The sequence below is a fragment of the Megalopta genalis genome, unplaced genomic scaffold (genome assembly GCF_051020955.1).
Source record: "Megalopta genalis isolate 19385.01 unplaced genomic scaffold, iyMegGena1_principal scaffold0429, whole genome shotgun sequence".
Taxonomy (NCBI): Eukaryota; Metazoa; Arthropoda; class Insecta; order Hymenoptera; family Halictidae; genus Megalopta; species Megalopta genalis.
Window position 1 is genome coordinate 116,275 of NW_027476498.1, and position 19,160 is coordinate 135,434.

Below are 19,160 nucleotides of genomic sequence, written 5' to 3' on the forward strand. Positions count from 1 at the left end.
AGCATTATTGTAAAATCGCGTCCCACGACAAAGCGTTATTGTAAAGACGGGTCGAGCGCCGGGTGCTCGAAAAATTTTGAGTTATGGTGTCAAATTACATCGCAATTTGACACCACTTGAGCGCTCGGCCCTTCAATTTAAAATTCCGAAAATGTACACTAAAACTAAAAGAATTTAAACTAAAAGTGACAAAAACGTAACACCTCCCGAATACACCATATCGCTTTTAAAGATAGAACTATAAACTCACCACGAACGAGAATCACAGCTCGCCGAAAAAACAGTCGTAGAAACAGAAAACGAAAAACTAATAGCAAAAAGGTAATGAACGAACTGTGATTACACTCGCGACTGGTCTTAGCTAATACTATCGTACCGCACTGTCTAACACCTAAGACTCAACTGACGCGATGGCCGAACAATCGTAGCCATCCCCGCCAGCGAGTGTCCCCACTCAGTCGTTGTGTTGGCACACGGACCGTACGTGACTGCGATAAGGACCGGCGCGCCAGCGGATGCAGATAGGAAAGGTATGCGGCGAGACAAGCCGCGAAGACTCGGTCCCATGCAAAGTACGTGACTGCGATAAGGACCGGCGCGCCAGCGGATGCAGATAGGAAAGGTATGCGGCGAGACAAGCCGCGAAGACTCGGTCCCATGCAAAGTACGTGACTGCGATAAGGACCGGCACGCCAGCGGATGCAGGCAGCGAGAAGAGGCACGTAGACTCGGTCTCGCCGAGACGTACGTGACTGCGATAACAGTCGGCACACCTGCAAAATGCAGATGGGAATGGAATGCAGCGGGACAGCCCGCGAAGGCACAGTCACACGGGAACCCCCACCTGTCTGACCACTGGCTGCGGCCTATAAAAACACAGGCGAGGTCCGCAGAAGGCAGTCTTCCGAACAACAGTCTTCCGAACAACAGTCTTCCGAACAACAGTCTTCCGAACAACAGTCTTCCGAACAACAGTCTTCCGAACAACAGTCTTGCGAACAGAGTTCTATCTAACAGTCTACGAGTACATAAAAAGTCAAAGTGATCAAGTGATCAGCATCATCTAAGTAAATTAACGACGAATATACGCTAAGGTACTTATAAAATTTGTAAAACTCAGTGCATGGTTCTTTGTTCTAACGACGAGTTTGTACTTTTAATAAGTTTAAATTTAGTCCATTAGATAAAAATAGTTCAACCCATATTCAAACGTTTCAATTTCACTATTCTACTCAGTATTAACCAAGTGTGATTCTTCTTCTTATTATTTACCTCTCTGGACTGGCACTTATTCTGCGTCCAATCGACGCTTATACTCCCAACCTAGCTGCGTCCAATCGACGCTTATACTTCCAACCTAGCTGCGTCCAAGTGACGCTTATACGTGCCGAACAAGCTGCGTCCAAAGACGCTTATAATAATACTGAGAGAATAATAATAATAATAAGAATCCAATATATATATATATATACATATAAGTAATCAAAATGAAAATTAATCTTTAGATGAATGATACCAAGAATAATAAACGTTCGAATAATAAACGTCGAGGGGGACGTAAGACAAAAATCATCCGAAAAATCCGCGCACTCCAACGGGAGGCTACAGTAAAATTTGAGCAGAGGCTCCGCGATATTGGGAGGGAGCTGGCCGAGGAGGCACTGAGGCCAGATCCGTTCCCGGATTCTCCTCCGTCCGTGGAAGTTTACGACCCGGTAACGGAGAAAGACCGTTATCACGACGACGAGTTGGAGCGCCTCTTCCAAGAGGAAGATTTTCGTGACCCCGATTGGGACCCCCAATATTTTAACATCAATTTGTTAAACATTTAATTTTAATAAAATATCCACTAGTATCTTGAATGAGTGGTAAAACCATTTCATTTATTTCCCTTCAATTTCCCGAACTGCAACCGGTGTATGCAGGCAGGTTCGAAACTGCGAACAATCCTTTCAATCATTCATTCAATACTAACGATCGTAACAATATTGAAGTTAAATCGTTTGTTTCGCGTGAATATAAAGCTAATTCGTGTATTTCGCATGATTCTGAAGCTAAATTGTTCATTTTGCATGAATTTGAAGGTTATTCGTTTATTTCGTACGAATCTGAAGCTAAATTGTTCATTTCGCATGAATTTGAAGCAAAATCGTTTGTTTAAAATAGCTATTGCGCACGAATTTGAGGCCAAATCGTGTATATCGCATGATATTGAAGTTAAATCGCTTTTTTCGCGTGAATTTAAAGCTAATTCGTGTATTTCGCATGATTCTGTAGCTAAATTGTTCATTTCGCAAGAATTTAAAGATAAATCGTTTGCTTAAAATCGCTATTTCGCACGAATTTGAAGCCAAATCGTGTATATCGCATGATATTGTGAAGTTAAATCGGTTTTTTCGCCTGAATTTAAAGCTAATTCGTGTATTTCGCATGATTCTGAAGCTAAATTGTTCATTTCGCAAGAATTCAAAGCTAAATCGTTTGTTTAAAATCGTTATTTCGCACGAAATTGAAGCCAAATCGTGTATATCGCATGATATTGAAGTTAAATCGCTTTTTTCGCGTGAATTTAAAGCTAATTCGTGTATTTCGCATGATTCTGAAGCTAAATTGTTCATTTTGCATGAATTTGAAGCTTATTTGTTTCTTGAATATCTCTATTTCGCTCGAAATTGAGTCTAATTCGTGTATTACGTATGATATTGACGCTAAATCGTTTGTCTCTCGTGGATTTGAAGCTAATTCGTGTATTTCGTACGAATCTGAAGCTAAATTGTTCATTTCGCATAAATTTGAAGCAAAATCGTTTGTTTAAAATAGCTATTTCGCACGAATTTGAAGCCAAATCGTGTATATCGCATGATATTGAAGTTGAATCTTTGTTTCGCGTGAATTTAAAGCTAATTCGTGTATTTCGCATGATTCTGAAGCTAAATTGTTCATTTTGCATGAATTTGAAGCTTATTCGTTTCTTGAATATCGCTATTTCGATCGAAATTGAGTCGAATTCGTGTATTTCGTATGATATTGACGCTAAATCGTTTGTCTCGCGTGGATTTGAAGCTAATTCGTGTATTTTGTACGAATCTGAAACTAAATTGTTCATTTCGCAAGAATTCAAAGCTAAATCGTTTGTTTAAAATCGCTATTTCGCACGAAATTGAAGCCAAATCGTGTATATCGCATGGTATTGAAGTTAAATCGTTTGTTTCGCGTGAATATAAAGCTAATTCGTGTATTTCGCATGATTCTGAAGCTAAATTGTTCATTTTGCATGAATTTGAAGCTTATTCGTTTATTTCGTACGAATCTGAAGCTAAATTGTTCATTTCGCATGAATTTGAAGCAAAATCGTTTGTTTAAAATAGCTATTTCGCACGAATTTGAAGCCAAATCGTGTATATCGCATGATATTGAAGTTAAATCGCTTTTTTCGCGTGAATTTAAAGCTAATTCGTGTATTTCGCATGATTCTGTAGCTAAATTGTTCATTTTGCATGAATTTGAAGCTTATTTGTTTCTTGAATATCGCTATTTCGCTCGAAATTGAGTCGAATTAGTGTATATCGCATGTTATTGAAGTTAAATCGTTTGTTTCACGTGGATTTGAAGCTAATTCGTGTATTTCGCAAGAATCTGAAGCTAAATTGTTCATCTCGGATCAATTTGAAGCAAAATCTTTTGTTTAAAATCGCTATTTCGCACGAAATTGAAGCCAAATCGTGTATATCGCATGATATTGAAGTTAAATCGCTTTTTTCGCGTGAATTTAAAGCTAATTCGTGTATTTCGCATGATTCTGAAGCTAAATTGTTCATTTTGCATGAATTTGAAGCTTATTTGTTTCTTGAATATCTCTATTTCGCTCGAAATTGAGTCTAATTCGTGTATTACGTATGATATTGACGCTAAATCGTTTGTCTCTCGTGGATTTGAAGCTAATTCGTGTATTTCGTACGAATCTGAAGCTAAATTGTTCATTTCGCATAAATTTGAAGCAAAATCGTTTGTTTAAAATAGCTATTTCGCACGAATTTGAAGCCAAATCGTGTATATCGCATGATATTGAAGTTGAATCTTTGTTTCGCGTGAATTTAAAGCTAATTCGTGTATTTCGCATGATTCTGAAGCTAAATTGTTCATTTTGCATGAATTTGAAGCTTATTCGTTTCTTGAATATCGCTATTTCGATCGAAATTGAGTCGAATTCGTGTATGTCGTATGATATTGACGCTAAATCGTTTGTCTCGCGTGGATTTGAAGCTAATTCGTGTATTTTGTACGAATCTGAAACTAAATTGTTCATTTCGCACGAATTTGAAGCCAAATCGTGTATATCGCATGATATTGTGAAGTTAAATCGGTTTTTTCGCATGAATTTACAGCTAATTCGTGTATTTCGCATGATTCTGAAGCTAAATTGTTCATCTCGGATGAATTTGAAGCAAAATCGTTTGTTTAAAATCGCTATTTCGCACGAATTTGAAGCCAAATCGTGTATATCGCATGATATTGAAGTTAAATCGTTTGTTTCGCGTGAATATAAAGCTAATTCGTGTATTTCGCATGATTCTGAAGCTAAATTGTTCATTTTGCATGAATTTGAACGTTATTCGTTTATTTCGTACGAATCTGAAGCTAAATTGTTCACTTCGCATGAATTTGAAGCAAAATCGTTTGTTTAAAATAGCTATTTCGCACGAATTTGAGGCCAAATCGTGTATATCGCATGATATTGAAGTTAAATCGCTTTTTTCGCGTGAATTTAAAGCTAATTCGTGTATTTCGCATGATTCTGTAGCTAAATTGTTCATTTCGCAAGAATTTAAAGATAAATCGTTTGCTTAAAATCGCTATTTCGCACGAATTTGAAGCCAAATCGTGTATATCGCATGATATTGTGAAGTTAAATCGGTTTTTTCGCCTGAATTTAAAGCTAATTCGTGTATTTCGCATGATTCTGAAGCTAAATTGTTCATTTCGCAAGAATTCAAAGCTAAATCGTTTGTTTAAAATCGTTATTTCGCACGAAATTGAAGCCAAATCGTGTATATCGCATGATATTGAAGTTAAATCGCTTTTTTCGCGTGAATTTAAAGCTAATTCGTGTATTTCGCATGATTCTGAAGCTAAATTGTTCATTTTGCATGAATTTGAAGCTTATTTGTTTCTTGAATATCTCTATTTCGCTCGAAATTGAGTCTAATTCGTGTATTACGTATGATATTGACGCTAAATCGTTTGTCTCTCGTGGATTTGAAGCTAATTCGTGTATTTCGTACGAATCTGAAGCTAAATTGTTCATTTCGCATAAATTTGAAGCAAAATCGTTTGTTTAAAATAGCTATTTCGCACGAATTTGAAGCCAAATCGTGTATATCGCATGATATTGAAGTTGAATCTTTGTTTCGCGTGAATTTAAAGCTAATTCGTGTATTTCGCATGATTCTGAAGCTAAATTGTTCATTTTGCATGAATTTGAAGCTTATTCGTTTCTTGAATATCGCTATTTCGATCGAAATTGAGTCGAATTCGTGTATTTCGTATGATATTGACGCTAAATCGTTTGTCTCGCGTGGATTTGAAGCTAATTCGTGTATTTTGTACGAATCTGAAACTAAATTGTTCATTTCGCATGAATTTGAAGCAAAATCGTTTGTTTAAAATCGCTATTTCGCACGAATTTGAAGCCAAATCGTGTATATCGCATGATATTGAAGTTAAATCGTTTGTTTCGCGTGAACTTAAAGCTAATTCGAGTATTTCGCATGAATCTGAAGCTAAATTGTTCATTTCGCAAGAATTTAAAGCTAAATCATTTGCTTAAGATCGTTATTTCGCACGAATTTGAAGCCAAATCGTGTATATCGCATGATATTGTGAAGTTAAATCGGTTTTTTCGCCTGAATTTACAGCTAATTCGTGTATTTCGCATGATTCTGAAGCTAAATTGTTCATCTCGGATGAATTTGAAGCAAAATCGTTTGTTTAAAATTGCTATTTCGCACGAATTTGAAGCCAAATCGTGTATATCGCATGATATTGTCACGTCCCGCGACTGAAGCATTATTGTAAAATCGCGTCCCACGACAAAGCGTTATTGTAAAGACGGGTCGAGCGCCGGGTGCTCGAAAAATTTTGAGTTATGGTGTCAAATTACATCGCAATTTGACACCACTTGAGCGCTCGGCCCTTCAATTTAAAATTCCGAAAATGTACACTAAAACTAAAAGAATTTAAACTAAAAGTGTCAAAAACGTAACACCTCCCGAATACACCATATCGCTTTTAAAGATAGAACTATAAACTCACCACGAACGAGAATCACAGCTCGCCGAAAAAACAGTCGTAGAAACAGAAAACGAAAAACTAATAGCAAAAAGGTAATGAACGAACTGTGATTACACTCGCGACTGGTCTTAGCTAATACTATCGTACCGCACTGTCTAACACCTAAGACTCAACTGACGCGATGGCCGAACAATCGTAGCCATCCCCGCCAGCGAGTGTCCCCACTCAGTCGTTGTGGCGATGTCAATACTCTGATGGGAAGCGCAAGGCAGAAGTTGGCACACGGACCGTACGTGACTGCGATAAGGACCGGCGCGCCAGCGGATGCAGATAGGAAAGGTATGCGGCGAGACAAGCCGCGAAGACTCGGTCCCATGCAAAGTACGTGACTGCGATAAGGACCGGCGCGCCAGCGGATGCAGATAGGAAAGGTATGCGGCGAGACAAGCCGCGAAGACTCGGTCCCATGCAAAGTACGTGACTGCGATAAGGACCGGCACGCCAGCGGATGCAGGCAGCGAGAAGAGGCACGTAGACTCGGTCTCGCCGAGACGTACGTGACTGCGATAACAGTCGGCACACCTGCAAAATGCAGATGGGAATGGAATGCAGCGGGACAGCCCGCGAAGGCACAGTCACACGGGAACCCCCACCTGTCTGACCACTGGCTGCGGCCTATAAAAACACAGGCGAGGTCCGCAGAAGGCAGTCTTCCGAACAACAGTCTTCCGAACAACAGTCTTCCGAACAACAGTCTTCCGAACAACAGTCTTCCGAACAACAGTCTTCCGAACAACAGTCTTGCGAACAGAGTTCTATCTAACAGTCTACGAGTACATAAAAAGTCAAAGTGATCAAGTGATCAGCATCATCTAAGTAAATTAACGACGAATATACGCTAAGGTACTTATAAAATTTGTAAAACTCAGTGCATGGTTCTTTGTTCTAACGACGAGTTTGTACTTTTAATAAGTTTAAATTTAGTCCATTAGATAAAAATAGTTCAACCCATATTCAAACGTTTCAATTTCACTATTCTACTCAGTATTAACCAAGTGTGATTCTTCTTCTTATTATTTACCTCTCTGGACTGGCACTTATTCTGCGTCCAATCGACGCTTATACTCCCAACCTAGCTGCGTCCAATCGACGCTTATACTTCCAACCTAGCTGCGTCCAAGTGACGCTTATACGTGCCGAACAAGCTGCGTCCAAAGACGCTTATAATAATACTGAGAGAATAATAATAATAATAAGAATCCAATATATATATATATATATATATATATATATATATATATATATATATATATATATATATATATATATATATATATATATATATATATACATATAAGTAATCAAAATGAAAATTAATCTTTAGATGAATGATACCAAGAATAATAAACGTTCGAATAATAAACGTCGAGGGGGACGTAAGACAAAAATCATCCGAAAAATCCGCGCACTCCAACGGGAGGCTACAGTAAAATTTGAGCAGAGGCTCCGCGATATTGGGAGGGAGCTGGCCGAGGAGGCACTGAGGCCAGATCCGTTCCCGGATTCTCCTCCGTCCGTGGAAGTTTACGACCCGGTAACGGAGAAAGACCGTTATCACGACGACGAGTTGGAGCGCCTCTTCCAAGAGGAAGATTTTCGTGACCCCGATTGGGACCCCCAATATTTTAACATCAATTTGTTAAACATTTAATTTTAATAAAATATCCACTAGTATCTTGAATGAGTGGTAAAACCATTTCATTTATTTCCCTTCAATTTCCCGAACTGCAACCGGTGTATGCAGGCAGGTTCGAAACTGCGAACAATCCTTTCAATCATTCATTCAATACTAACGATCGTAACATAGAAATTTTTTGGTGGCAGCGCGGTGGGATTGATCGCAGAAATTGAAGGCTTTTTACCACAAAAGTACGTAAAAAAAAAAAAAAATAAAACTTGAGCGTTTAGTTGCCTTTTGACGATTTTTTTTTGTTTTTTTGTTTTTTCCTTTTTTCAATATGGATCAACCCGGAACCAGTCGTGACGATACTAACTCAATCCTCGACGATAATAATATTTCAACTGAACTAATAAATAGAATTTTAGAAGAACTAACCAAATCGAGGGAAAGTAACGATCTTGTATTCAAGCTAAACGAGAAATTAGAAACATTGTTGATTGCCCAAGAGGGAATCGAAAGAAACAATGCGTTGTTTACCAAATTTAAATCAGAGTTAGAACAAATTAACGATGCACTGAATGTTCTAAAAGCAAACTACCTAACCAAACCAGAAGTGTTTACTCCACTTCCAAAGCGCACTGTCCCCGCACCAATATTTAGTACAGTTGACCCAGTTGATTGTATTGATAATCCCATTAGTGTAAAAGACGCGCTGGAGACCGTTCCATTCTTCGATGGCTACAAACCATCCATATTTCAATTTCTCAGAGCATGCGATAGAGCTAAAACAATGATTCCGGAAAACCAAGAACCATATTTAGTTAAATTACTCACTAATAAGTTAAAAGGGCATGCGCTAATGGCTATAGAAGACTCAAATCTAACGACAATAGAACAGTTCGGTATAAAATTAAAAGCAATGTTCGGTCCGCACAAATCCATTAACCAATATAAAGGAGAATTAGGCAATATTTTTACGAAACCCGGCGAACCTATACTCGATTACATTAGCCGTGTTAAAGATTTAAGATTGGCAATAATAGACGGCGAACGGGCAAACTACAAGGGGCTGCCCGAAGCCTTAATAAAAATTATCGACAGTGAAGTGATAGATGGTTTCATCAAAGGTCTCCCATCTGAAATTAGCATCAGGATCAAGCTAGAAGGTTACAAAAACCTAGAAGAAGTATACACCAACGCGATCAAAATCACAAAAGAAATCGAGGTGGAGGAAGAAAGGACTAAGACCTACAACCCTAGATTTCGAGATCACAGAAATTACGGACAACCAATAAACCAACATCGAAATCCGAATAGACAAGCTTTTGAACAAAGGCCTCAGTGGAATACCACCCTACCGCCCAGGAGGTTTGAATCAAATCAAAACTCAAGCAACGATCCTAATTCTCTAACCAAACAGATCTCTTGCAATTATTGTAAAAAGCCAGGCCACCTAATCAAGGATTGCTACAAATTTAAAGCTAAAATCGATTCTGGCGAAATAGTTCCATACGGCAATCAACGAACGGGAAACGGCAACCCCTCCCATGGGAATTCCGGCGCACCCAAGGGAGCGAACCCGAACCAGCGCCGTTCAGTCATGAAAATAAGACCAGCTACTACGGAGAAACCTGTATCTCCGGTGCCTGGGCCATCAACACCAACGCAATCAATAATACAGAAGACCAAGGGCCCGAGCAAACAATCGAAGCAAGAGGAAAACGCAGAGATAGACCTAAGCGAGCTATCACTGTTCGATTAGACTCTACTACCAACACACCGACAGTTATGATCACCTCACCCGACATGCACGGAATTGTTACACTCCTTGTAGATTCTGGGTCAGAAGTTAATTTAATAAAAGAATGCATGATATCCAGCTCTGACGACATCAACACTGACGACATTATTCATATTAGAGGAATCTCGGCCGAAATCCTGGACACCTTAGGGACTGTTAAAATCAGGATAGCAGGTCATCCAGTACTCTTTCACGTTGTCAGTGATAAAATGCCGATAGACCAATGTGGAATCTTAGGATCCAACTTCATGCAAACTTATCAAGCAACAATTGACTACTCCGGGAAACACTTAAATTGGGGAAACACTTACATACCTTTCTATGAACCCCAACAAGTAACAATTCCAAAACGAACATCGATAGCAATCATGGTTACCATAATAAATTCGGAAGAAAAGCAAGGTTATATACCACTCATAACCAAAGAAAATGGTATATTCATCGGTGAAGCGATCGTAACCAATAGCCAGGGACGAGCTCATATCCGAGCAACTAATACTACATTAAAGGATTATGTCCTCGACATACCCGTAGTTAAGCTTCAACAATTTGAGGAACCCAAGGATAAAGAAATAAAAACATGCCTTACAACGACAATATGCCGTCAAGATCGTCTCCAAGCAATACTAAAATTACTAAGATTAGATCATCTCAACTCGGAAGAAAAGAAGAACATATTACGACTAATCGAACGAAACGCAGACAGATTTTACATCCCAGGGGAAACACTACAAGGAACCAACTTATCTCGGCACAAAATTCCAACGACAGACGATATTCCAATAAACACACGACAATATAGATTTCCCCCAGTACATAAAGAGGAAATTAACAAACAGGTACAAGAATTGCTAGACACAAATATAGTGGAATCATCAATATCACCATACAACTCTCCGGTGTGGATTGTACCCAAAAAAGCTGACTCGCAAGGAAATAAACGATGGCGCCTAGTCATCGATTACCGAAACCTCAACGATAAAACGATCAATGACGCATACCCATTACCTAATATCACGGAAATCCTCGATCAACTTGGAAGCGCCAAATACTTTTCCACTTTCGACTTAGCTTCTGGATTCCATCAAATTAAAATGGCACCAGAGGATGCTCACAAAACAGCTTTTTCAACACCATATGGACACTTTCAATTCAAAAGAATGCCATTCGGCTTAAAGAACGCACCAGCCACCTTTCAAAGGCTAATGAATAGCGTTCTGTCTGGACTACAAGGGACAGAATTATTCGTATATCTAGACGATATTGTGTTATATGCCAGATCGCTACAAGAACATGAAATGAAATTCAACAAGCTGATGAATCGTCTAAGAGAAGCCAACCTATCCCTACAACCAGACAAATGTGAGTTTCTACGACATGAAGTTGCCTACTTAGGACACATTATTAGCGAGTCCGGTCTAAAACCAGACCCCAAAAAGATCGAGGCGGTGAAAAATTTCCCAAAACCTAAAAATCCAAAACAAATTAAACAATTCCTAGGACTAGCTGGTTATTATCGCAGATTTATCCAAAAATTTTCTGCAACAGCTAAACCTCTTACCGATCTATTAAAAAAGGATACCCAATTCAAATGGCGAGAAACCCAGGAACAATCATTCCAAACGTTAAAAGAAGCCCTTGTAACAGAACCAATACTTCAATTTCCGGATTTCAAACAAACATTCAACTTAACAACTGACGCGTCCGGATATGCTATTGGAGGTGTACTCAGTCAGGGGGCGATAGGCAAGGATCTACCCATAGCATACGCCTCCCGTGTATTAAATCCTGCCGAACAAAAATATTCAACAATAGAGAAGGAATGTCTTGCGATTGTATACTGCACCACATATTTTCGGCCTTACCTATACGGACGACCATTCAACATAGTTACAGACCACAAACCACTAGTATGGCTACATTCAATCAAAGACCCAACCTCAAGATTGTGGAAATGGAAATTGAAATTATCAGAATACGAATATAAAATACAATACAAGGAAGGCAGAGCCAACGCCAACGCAGACGCTTTGTCAAGAAATCCACCCGAACAATGCCTACCTATCCAACCTGTAGATAAAACGAAATCAGCCAGAAAGAGAACGGCCTCCATATCTTTCGAAGATGCAGAAGAAGAAGAAGAATATATTTCTATAAACAACCCATTGAAGAAGAAAAAGGATGACTTAAACATCTCATCGGACGATTCACCCATGTTCGACGCAACAAGAAAACGTAAGAAATGTGACGACTTGACCACACCTATACCAGCACCAGCACCATACCACCAAGAAATAGAAGAACCATCACCCGAACCGATAGCCGTCAGACTGTTTGATGACGTACCCGAGAACAATTCAATAACCAACGACATGGAATTAACGCCTAGCCAAGGAGACGTGCTTTGGGAACATATAAGCCCCTTGAGCAACCTTGACGAGACTGCGATCGAAGACCACGACCAACAACGCAACCCGCACTTACACATAACTGAAAGCCGTGAGCCCTTGAACATGAGCAAAACACACAAAGTCGTATTCATTGACATGGACGGCAATCCAATCGACGAAGGTGCGAAAGAATTAAACGAAGCTAACCAATTGGGAACATTCATCGACCTAACGTTTGAACGAGCCAGACTTCATCCTACCGAATCATTCTACATTATAGCACTCCCTGTCAAAGCCAATAATCACACGCCTATAGAGCCTACAAATGTTACCAATTGTCTGGCCTCATTATTGGACGTAGCAGAAGAACTACAACTGGAATCTTTTTCAATACGAAAAACAGAAATTATAGAAGATATCCCTTGGAAGTACATACTAAATGGAATCAAACAAATATTTAGAGACCGGAATGTAAACATAACCATATGTACTGGTAAGATCACAATACCTCCAGTAACAGAGAGACTAAGTATTATAAACGAAAATCACGCATCTGCAATAGGAGGACACAAGGGTATTACGAAAACATATCATAGAATTCGACAAAAATTTTATTGGGATGGAATAAAAAAGGATATTCGGAACTTCATCCGAACATGCAACGAATGCCAACTAAAAAAACTAACTAGAATAAAAACAAGGCAACCCATGGTGTTAACAGATACACCGGGAAACGCCTTTGATAAAGTCAGTCTAGATATAGTTGGTCCTTTGCCGGAAACTAAAAAGAAAAATAGATATATACTAACCATGCAGGACTTACTAACAAAATATTCTTTAGCTGTACCTTTAGATCAAATCACCTCTGCGGATATAGCAGATGCCTTTATCAAACATCTAGTATGCCGATTCGGAGCCCCCAGGGCAATATTAACGGATCAAGGTTCTAACTTTACGTCAAATTTAATGAAACAGGTGTCGAAGAAATTTAAAATAAAACATTATAAAACTACCGCATATCATCCGCAGAGTAATGGTTCTATCGAAAGGTCACATCACGTCTTAATAGAATACCTTAAACAATATGTAACGAACTCGTCTAACTGGGACGACTGGTTAGAACTAGCAATGTTTTCTTACAATACTTCTGTTCACGAAGGTACTAAGTTTTCTCCTCATGAACTAATTTTTGGTAGAATTGCTCGCGAACCTAGCAGCTACAATCCCGTTAGAGAAAACGTAGAACCTACCTACGCAGATTATCTCCAAGAACTACACACTACAATAAACAAATTACAATTATCGGCTCGAAAAAATTTGATTGCAGCGAAAACCAGATCGAAACATTATTACGACAAACGAATAAACCCTCAAAATTTTAAAGCAGGAGATCTAGTATATTTACTGAAAGAACCCTTGAGAGGTAAATTCTGTAACCAATACACCGGCCCGCACAAGGTTATAGAACTCCTACCCAAGGAGAATGTAAAAATCTTATTTGGAGGTACCCTGCGTACCGTTCACCTTAATAAATTAAAACTAGCTCATATTAGATCTAAAATATAAAATATACCGACCATCGACTTGAAGACTACATACAACAGACGGACTGAATGAACACTATCGACGAAGACCACAGACTGTTGCAAATTATAAATAAGAAGGAACCTAAACTCAATTCTGTATTTTCAACCAGTATGCCAATTCCCCGGGAAAACTATAAAGAAGATCCAGAGGACTTGGAAGAATTCTACGGACCAATAGACGGAGTTTTACCAATCCATCATCCGGAAACATATGGACGGCTCCTCCAATTATTTTGTATAATTGCGGTATCAAGGACCCCGATCTACGTATCCCGATTGAGACGCCGCCTGTGCCAAGAGTGTTACTTGGGTGCAGATGAAGAAGATCAGCCCTTTTTTCACGAAGGTGGATGGCATTCGCTGGGAAATGTGCACACAATAGTGTGGGCGGTGCATTGTCATAAATGCGACGTGCGGATTGCCAATGTACGTCCGGCTTGGCGATGCACAGAGTGCATTGAAGAATATTTAGAACTGTCAACAAGCGGGTGGGCTGCAATAAACTCTAACCTGCTAATTGACGTAATCTGCAGGTGGTAGAGTCAAAATGGGGGTCCCGAACCCATTACAAGAATACAGTGTAGAAGAATATAATAACTTGTTACAAACCATAGACGGAGTCATTCCTGAAGACTACCCAGACATCTACGCTATTCTTCTAAATCATTACTGTGTAAGACTAATAACGCAAGGAATATTCCGACTAACTAACACCGCCTATCCCGGAAATAACCTATGTGCATATTGCTATGAAGACTTAGACAGCAATTTAAAGGAACAATTTGAACTAATCGAATGGAATCATGCCATCACTTCCTCCGAGGGACTTCTACACCTCAACGAATGCAACAATTGCCTCGCGCCTCTTGTGAACGTGAAATGTGCATCCCAGTGTCCTCAATGTATTGAGACTCACTTTGTGCTAAGTTACGAACAATGGGTATACGTTTCGTCGGGTTATGCTATAGATAGCGAACACATAATGAATTTTGATGATGAACGTTAATTTACTACTATTACACTACTGCGGCAATTTATTTCTAAGTTTATATGATGAAATAAGTAAACTTAACAAATTTGTAAAAGAAAGCGTATCATAAAAAAAAAAAATATAAACATTTGATTCCAGATGTTAACTATTTGGTTAATGCTTTGTTATGTGCGAACGAGCTGGGCCATCGTCGGATATGATTGCAGCGGCAATAACCTGAATATCACCACGGTATCTCTCAATGAAATTGGCGATTGCGATACCGAGCAATTAACCACAAAGACGGAGCAAACATATATTCAACTGCTACAACTGTCAGAGTTCAACTACGTAGACGTCATACAATGTAAAGTGGAAATAGCAAGAACCATACACTACTGCGGCATGCACTCACATATCTCGGCAGTGCAAAATGGCATCAACCAATACTTGGAAACAACGACCGAAGAAGAGTGCAACCAAATGCACCAATTTGGAATATTTCACGCAGGAAGAAATACTTTCCTATATGGGTTAAAAACTAATACCACGGTAACTCGACCCTTCACGATGGCTGGTAAACTAAATATTGATGGAACCTGTCATGGAGCCGATTTCTCGGACCCATACGGGTCATGGGAGAATGTAGTAGTGCAAGCTACTGCCACAATAACTATACGAGCATCCTCCGTTCCAGTTCGTCTAGAGGCAAACAAAGTCATTTTAAAATCAGGAACAATCTGTGGTTTTCAAAGTGGCACATGCCTTGACAACGAAGACGGTTACACCTATTGGAAACCATTCCCAGTTTCAACCTGCAAATTTGACCAATACGATGTACTGTATGAAGGACTGGCCTCAAAAATTACAGAAACCTTGAATCAACAACCAACCCCATCTGTATTTGCACTCACAACCAAAGAAATCACGTTCGCATTTACCAAAACGGGCGAAATGCCGATTTGTGGATACACGCTGTTCCAAACCGAACATCCAAAACTCTTTATTCTTGAAACAAATAAGGGAAACACGTTCACAACGGCAAAGAGGACACGTGTAGAAAATTTCGACATTTTTACGTATATCAACTCTAAATTCGTGTACATTGAAAAACACATAAAAACACAGATGACCACCCTTTATCGGAATTTGCTAAAACAAAAATGCGATCTAGAGAAGCAAGTTCTGACAAACGCATTAACCTTGGCTACGCTAAAACCAGATGAATTTGCCCAAACAGTAACCAAGTTGCCCGGACATATGGCACTGGTTGCTGGAGAAGTGATTCACATTATAAAATGTATTCCGGTGAACGTACAAGTAAGACACGCTCAAGAATGCTATAATGAGTTACCAGTTACTCACAATAACCGCACGATGTTCTTAACGCCCAAAACACGAATACTCTCTAACCATGGCACGCAGAGAGACTGCAGCCATGTGTTGCCTGTTATGTACGAAATTGATCAGTCTTGGCATAAATTGTTACCTAGGCCGACGGAGACGGTTCCTCCACAAGTCCTACAACCACTAAAAGAACCAATTTGGCGTTATATCAACCCATTAAACCTAGCCACTAGCGGCATATACACTCAAAAGGACTTGAATAACTTGAGGGATCATATCATGTTCCCGGCGGAAAAAGCAGCAATAATAAATTCAATGGCACGGACAATGACGGGAAAAAACATTCCGAGCGGAACCTTGTCTCTTATGGATATGATAAATGAGGACACATTAAATCAAATAGCCGAAAATGCAGCAACCAAATTTTGGAACGGATTCCTACGCTTCGGATCCGTTAGCGCTGGACTGATTGGTATTTTTATTATATTCAGAATATTTAAAACAATAGTGGATACGATAATACAAGGCTATCAGATACATTCCACGTATGGTTGCGGTCTTCATCTATGCGGAGCAGCATGGAGTTCAATCACACACCTCCTTCTTCACCGTGCCAGCAAACATAAATATCAAGTCGATGCGGACAATGATCCAGAACCCACCAGCGTAGATTGCCAGACACAAACAAGCAGACCCGATACCGCCGAACGCCGAGCAGCCATACGAAACCTGGAACAAATTTCTCTTAGAAATTTGCTATCTAAGGGGGAAGGTGTCACGTCCCGCGACTGAAGCATTATTGTAAAATCGCGTCCCACGACAAAGCGTTATTGTAAAGACGGGTCGAGCGCCGGGTGCTCGAAAAATTTTGAGTTATGGTGTCAAATTACATCGCAATTTGACACCACTTGAGCGCTCGGCCCTTCAATTTAAAATTCCGAAAATGTACACTAAAACTAAAAGAATTTAAACTAAAAGTGTCAAAAACGTAACACCTCCCGAATACACCATATCGCTTTTAAAGATAGAACTATAAACTCACCACGAACGAGAATCACAGCTCGCCGAAAAAACAGTCGTAGAAACAGAAAACGAAAAACTAATAGCAAAAAGGTAATGAACGAACTGTGATTACACTCGCGACTGGTCTTAGCTAATACTATCGTACCGCACTGTCTAACACCTAAGACTCAACTGACGCGATGGCCGAACAATCGTAGCCATCCCCGCCAGCGAGTGTCCCCACTCAGTCGTTGTGGCGATGTCAATACTCTGATGGGAAGCGCAAGGCAGAAGTTGGCACACGGACCGTACGTGACTGCGATAAGGACCGGCGCGCCAGCGGATGCAGATAGGAAAGGTATGCGGCGAGACAAGCCGCGAAGACTCGGTCCCATGCAAAGTACGTGACTGCGATAAGGACCGGCGCGCCAGCGGATGCAGATAGGAAAGGTATGCGGCGAGACAAGCCGCGAAGACTCGGTCCCATGCAAAGTACGTGACTGCGATAAGGACCGGCACGCCAGCGGATGCAGGCAGCGAGAAGAGGCACGTAGACTCGGTCTCGCCGAGACGTACGTGACTGCGATAACAGTCGGCACACCTGCAAAATGCAGATGGGAATGGAATGCAGCGGGACAGCCCGCGAAGGCACAGTCACACGGGAACCCCCACCTGTCTGACCACTGGCTGCGGCCTATAAAAACACAGGCGAGGTCCGCAGAAGGCAGTCTTCCGAACAACAGTCTTCCGAACAACAGTCTTCCGAACAACAGTCTTCCGAACAACAGTCTTCCGAACAACAGTCTTCCGAACAACAGTCTTGCGAACAGAGTTCTATCTAACAGTCTACGAGTACATAAAAAGTCAAAGTGATCAAGTGATCAGCATCATCTAAGTAAATTAACGACGAATATACGCTAAGGTACTTATAAAATTTGTAAAACTCAGTGCATGGTTCTTTGTTCTAACGACGAGTTTGTACTTTTAATAAGTTTAAATTTAGTCCATTAGATAAAAATAGTTCAACCCATATTCAAACGTTTCAATTTCACTATTCTACTCAGTATTAACCAAGTGTGATTCTTCTTCTTATTATTTACCTCTCTGGACTGGCACTTATTCTGCGTCCAATCGACGCTTATACTTCCAACCTAGCTGCGTCCAAGTGACGCTTATACGTGCCGAACAAGCTGCGTCCAAAGACGCTTATAATAATACTGAGAGAATAATAATAATAATAAGAATCCAATATATATATATATATATATATATATATATATATATATATATATATATACATATAAGTAATCAAAATGAAAATTAATCTTTAGATGAATGATACCAAGAATAATAAACGTTCGAATAATAAACGTCGAGGGGGACGTAAGACAAAAATCATCCGAAAAATCCGCGCACTCCAACGGGAGGCTACAGTAAAATTTGAGCAGAGGCTCCGCGATATTGGGAGGGAGCTGGCCGAGGAGGCACTGAGGCCAGATCCGTTCCCGGATTCTCCTCCGTCCGTGGAAGTTTACGACCCGGTAACGGAGAAAGACCGTTATCACGACGACGAGTTGGAGCGCCTCTTCCAAGAGGAAGATTTTCGTGACCCCGATTGGGACCCCCAATATTTTAACATCAATTTGTTAAACATTTAATTTTAATAAAATATCCACTAGTATCTTGAATGAGTGGTAAAACCATTTCATTTATTTCCCTTCAATTTCCCGAACTGCAACCGGTGTATGCAGGCAGGTTCGAAACTGCGAACAATCCTTTCAATCATTCATTCAATACTAACGATCGTAACAATATTGAAGTTAAATCGTTTGTTTCGCGTGAATATAAAGCTAATTCGTGTATTTCGCATGATTCTGAAGCTAAATTGTTCATTTTGCATGAATTTGAAGGTTATTCGTTTATTTCGTACGAATCTGAAGCTAAATTGTTCATTTCGCATGAATTTGAAGCAAAATCGTTTGTTTAAAATAGCTATTGCGCACGAATTTGAGGCCAAATCGTGTATATCGCATGATATTGAAGTTAAATCGCTTTTTTCGCGTGAATTTAAAGCTAATTCGTGTATTTCGCA

At 39.9% G+C, this 19,160-nt stretch overlaps 1 protein-coding gene across 1 annotated transcript; it reads left to right on the plus strand.

Moving 5' to 3' along the window:
- The first annotated feature begins 14,878 nt into the window (after positions 1-14,878).
- Positions 14,879-16,858, plus strand: LOC143263259 (uncharacterized). Its single transcript, XM_076528357.1, has one exon. It carries the CDS (start codon positions 14,879-14,881, stop codon positions 16,856-16,858), a length of 1,980 nt encoding a protein of 659 aa, XP_076384472.1.
- Positions 16,859-19,160: the final 2,302 nt, after the last annotated feature.

Coding starts and splice junctions, on each gene's coding strand:
- LOC143263259 (XM_076528357.1), top strand. CDS start 14,879: ATGTTAACTATTTGGTTAATGCTTTGTTATGTGCGAACGAGCTGGGCC.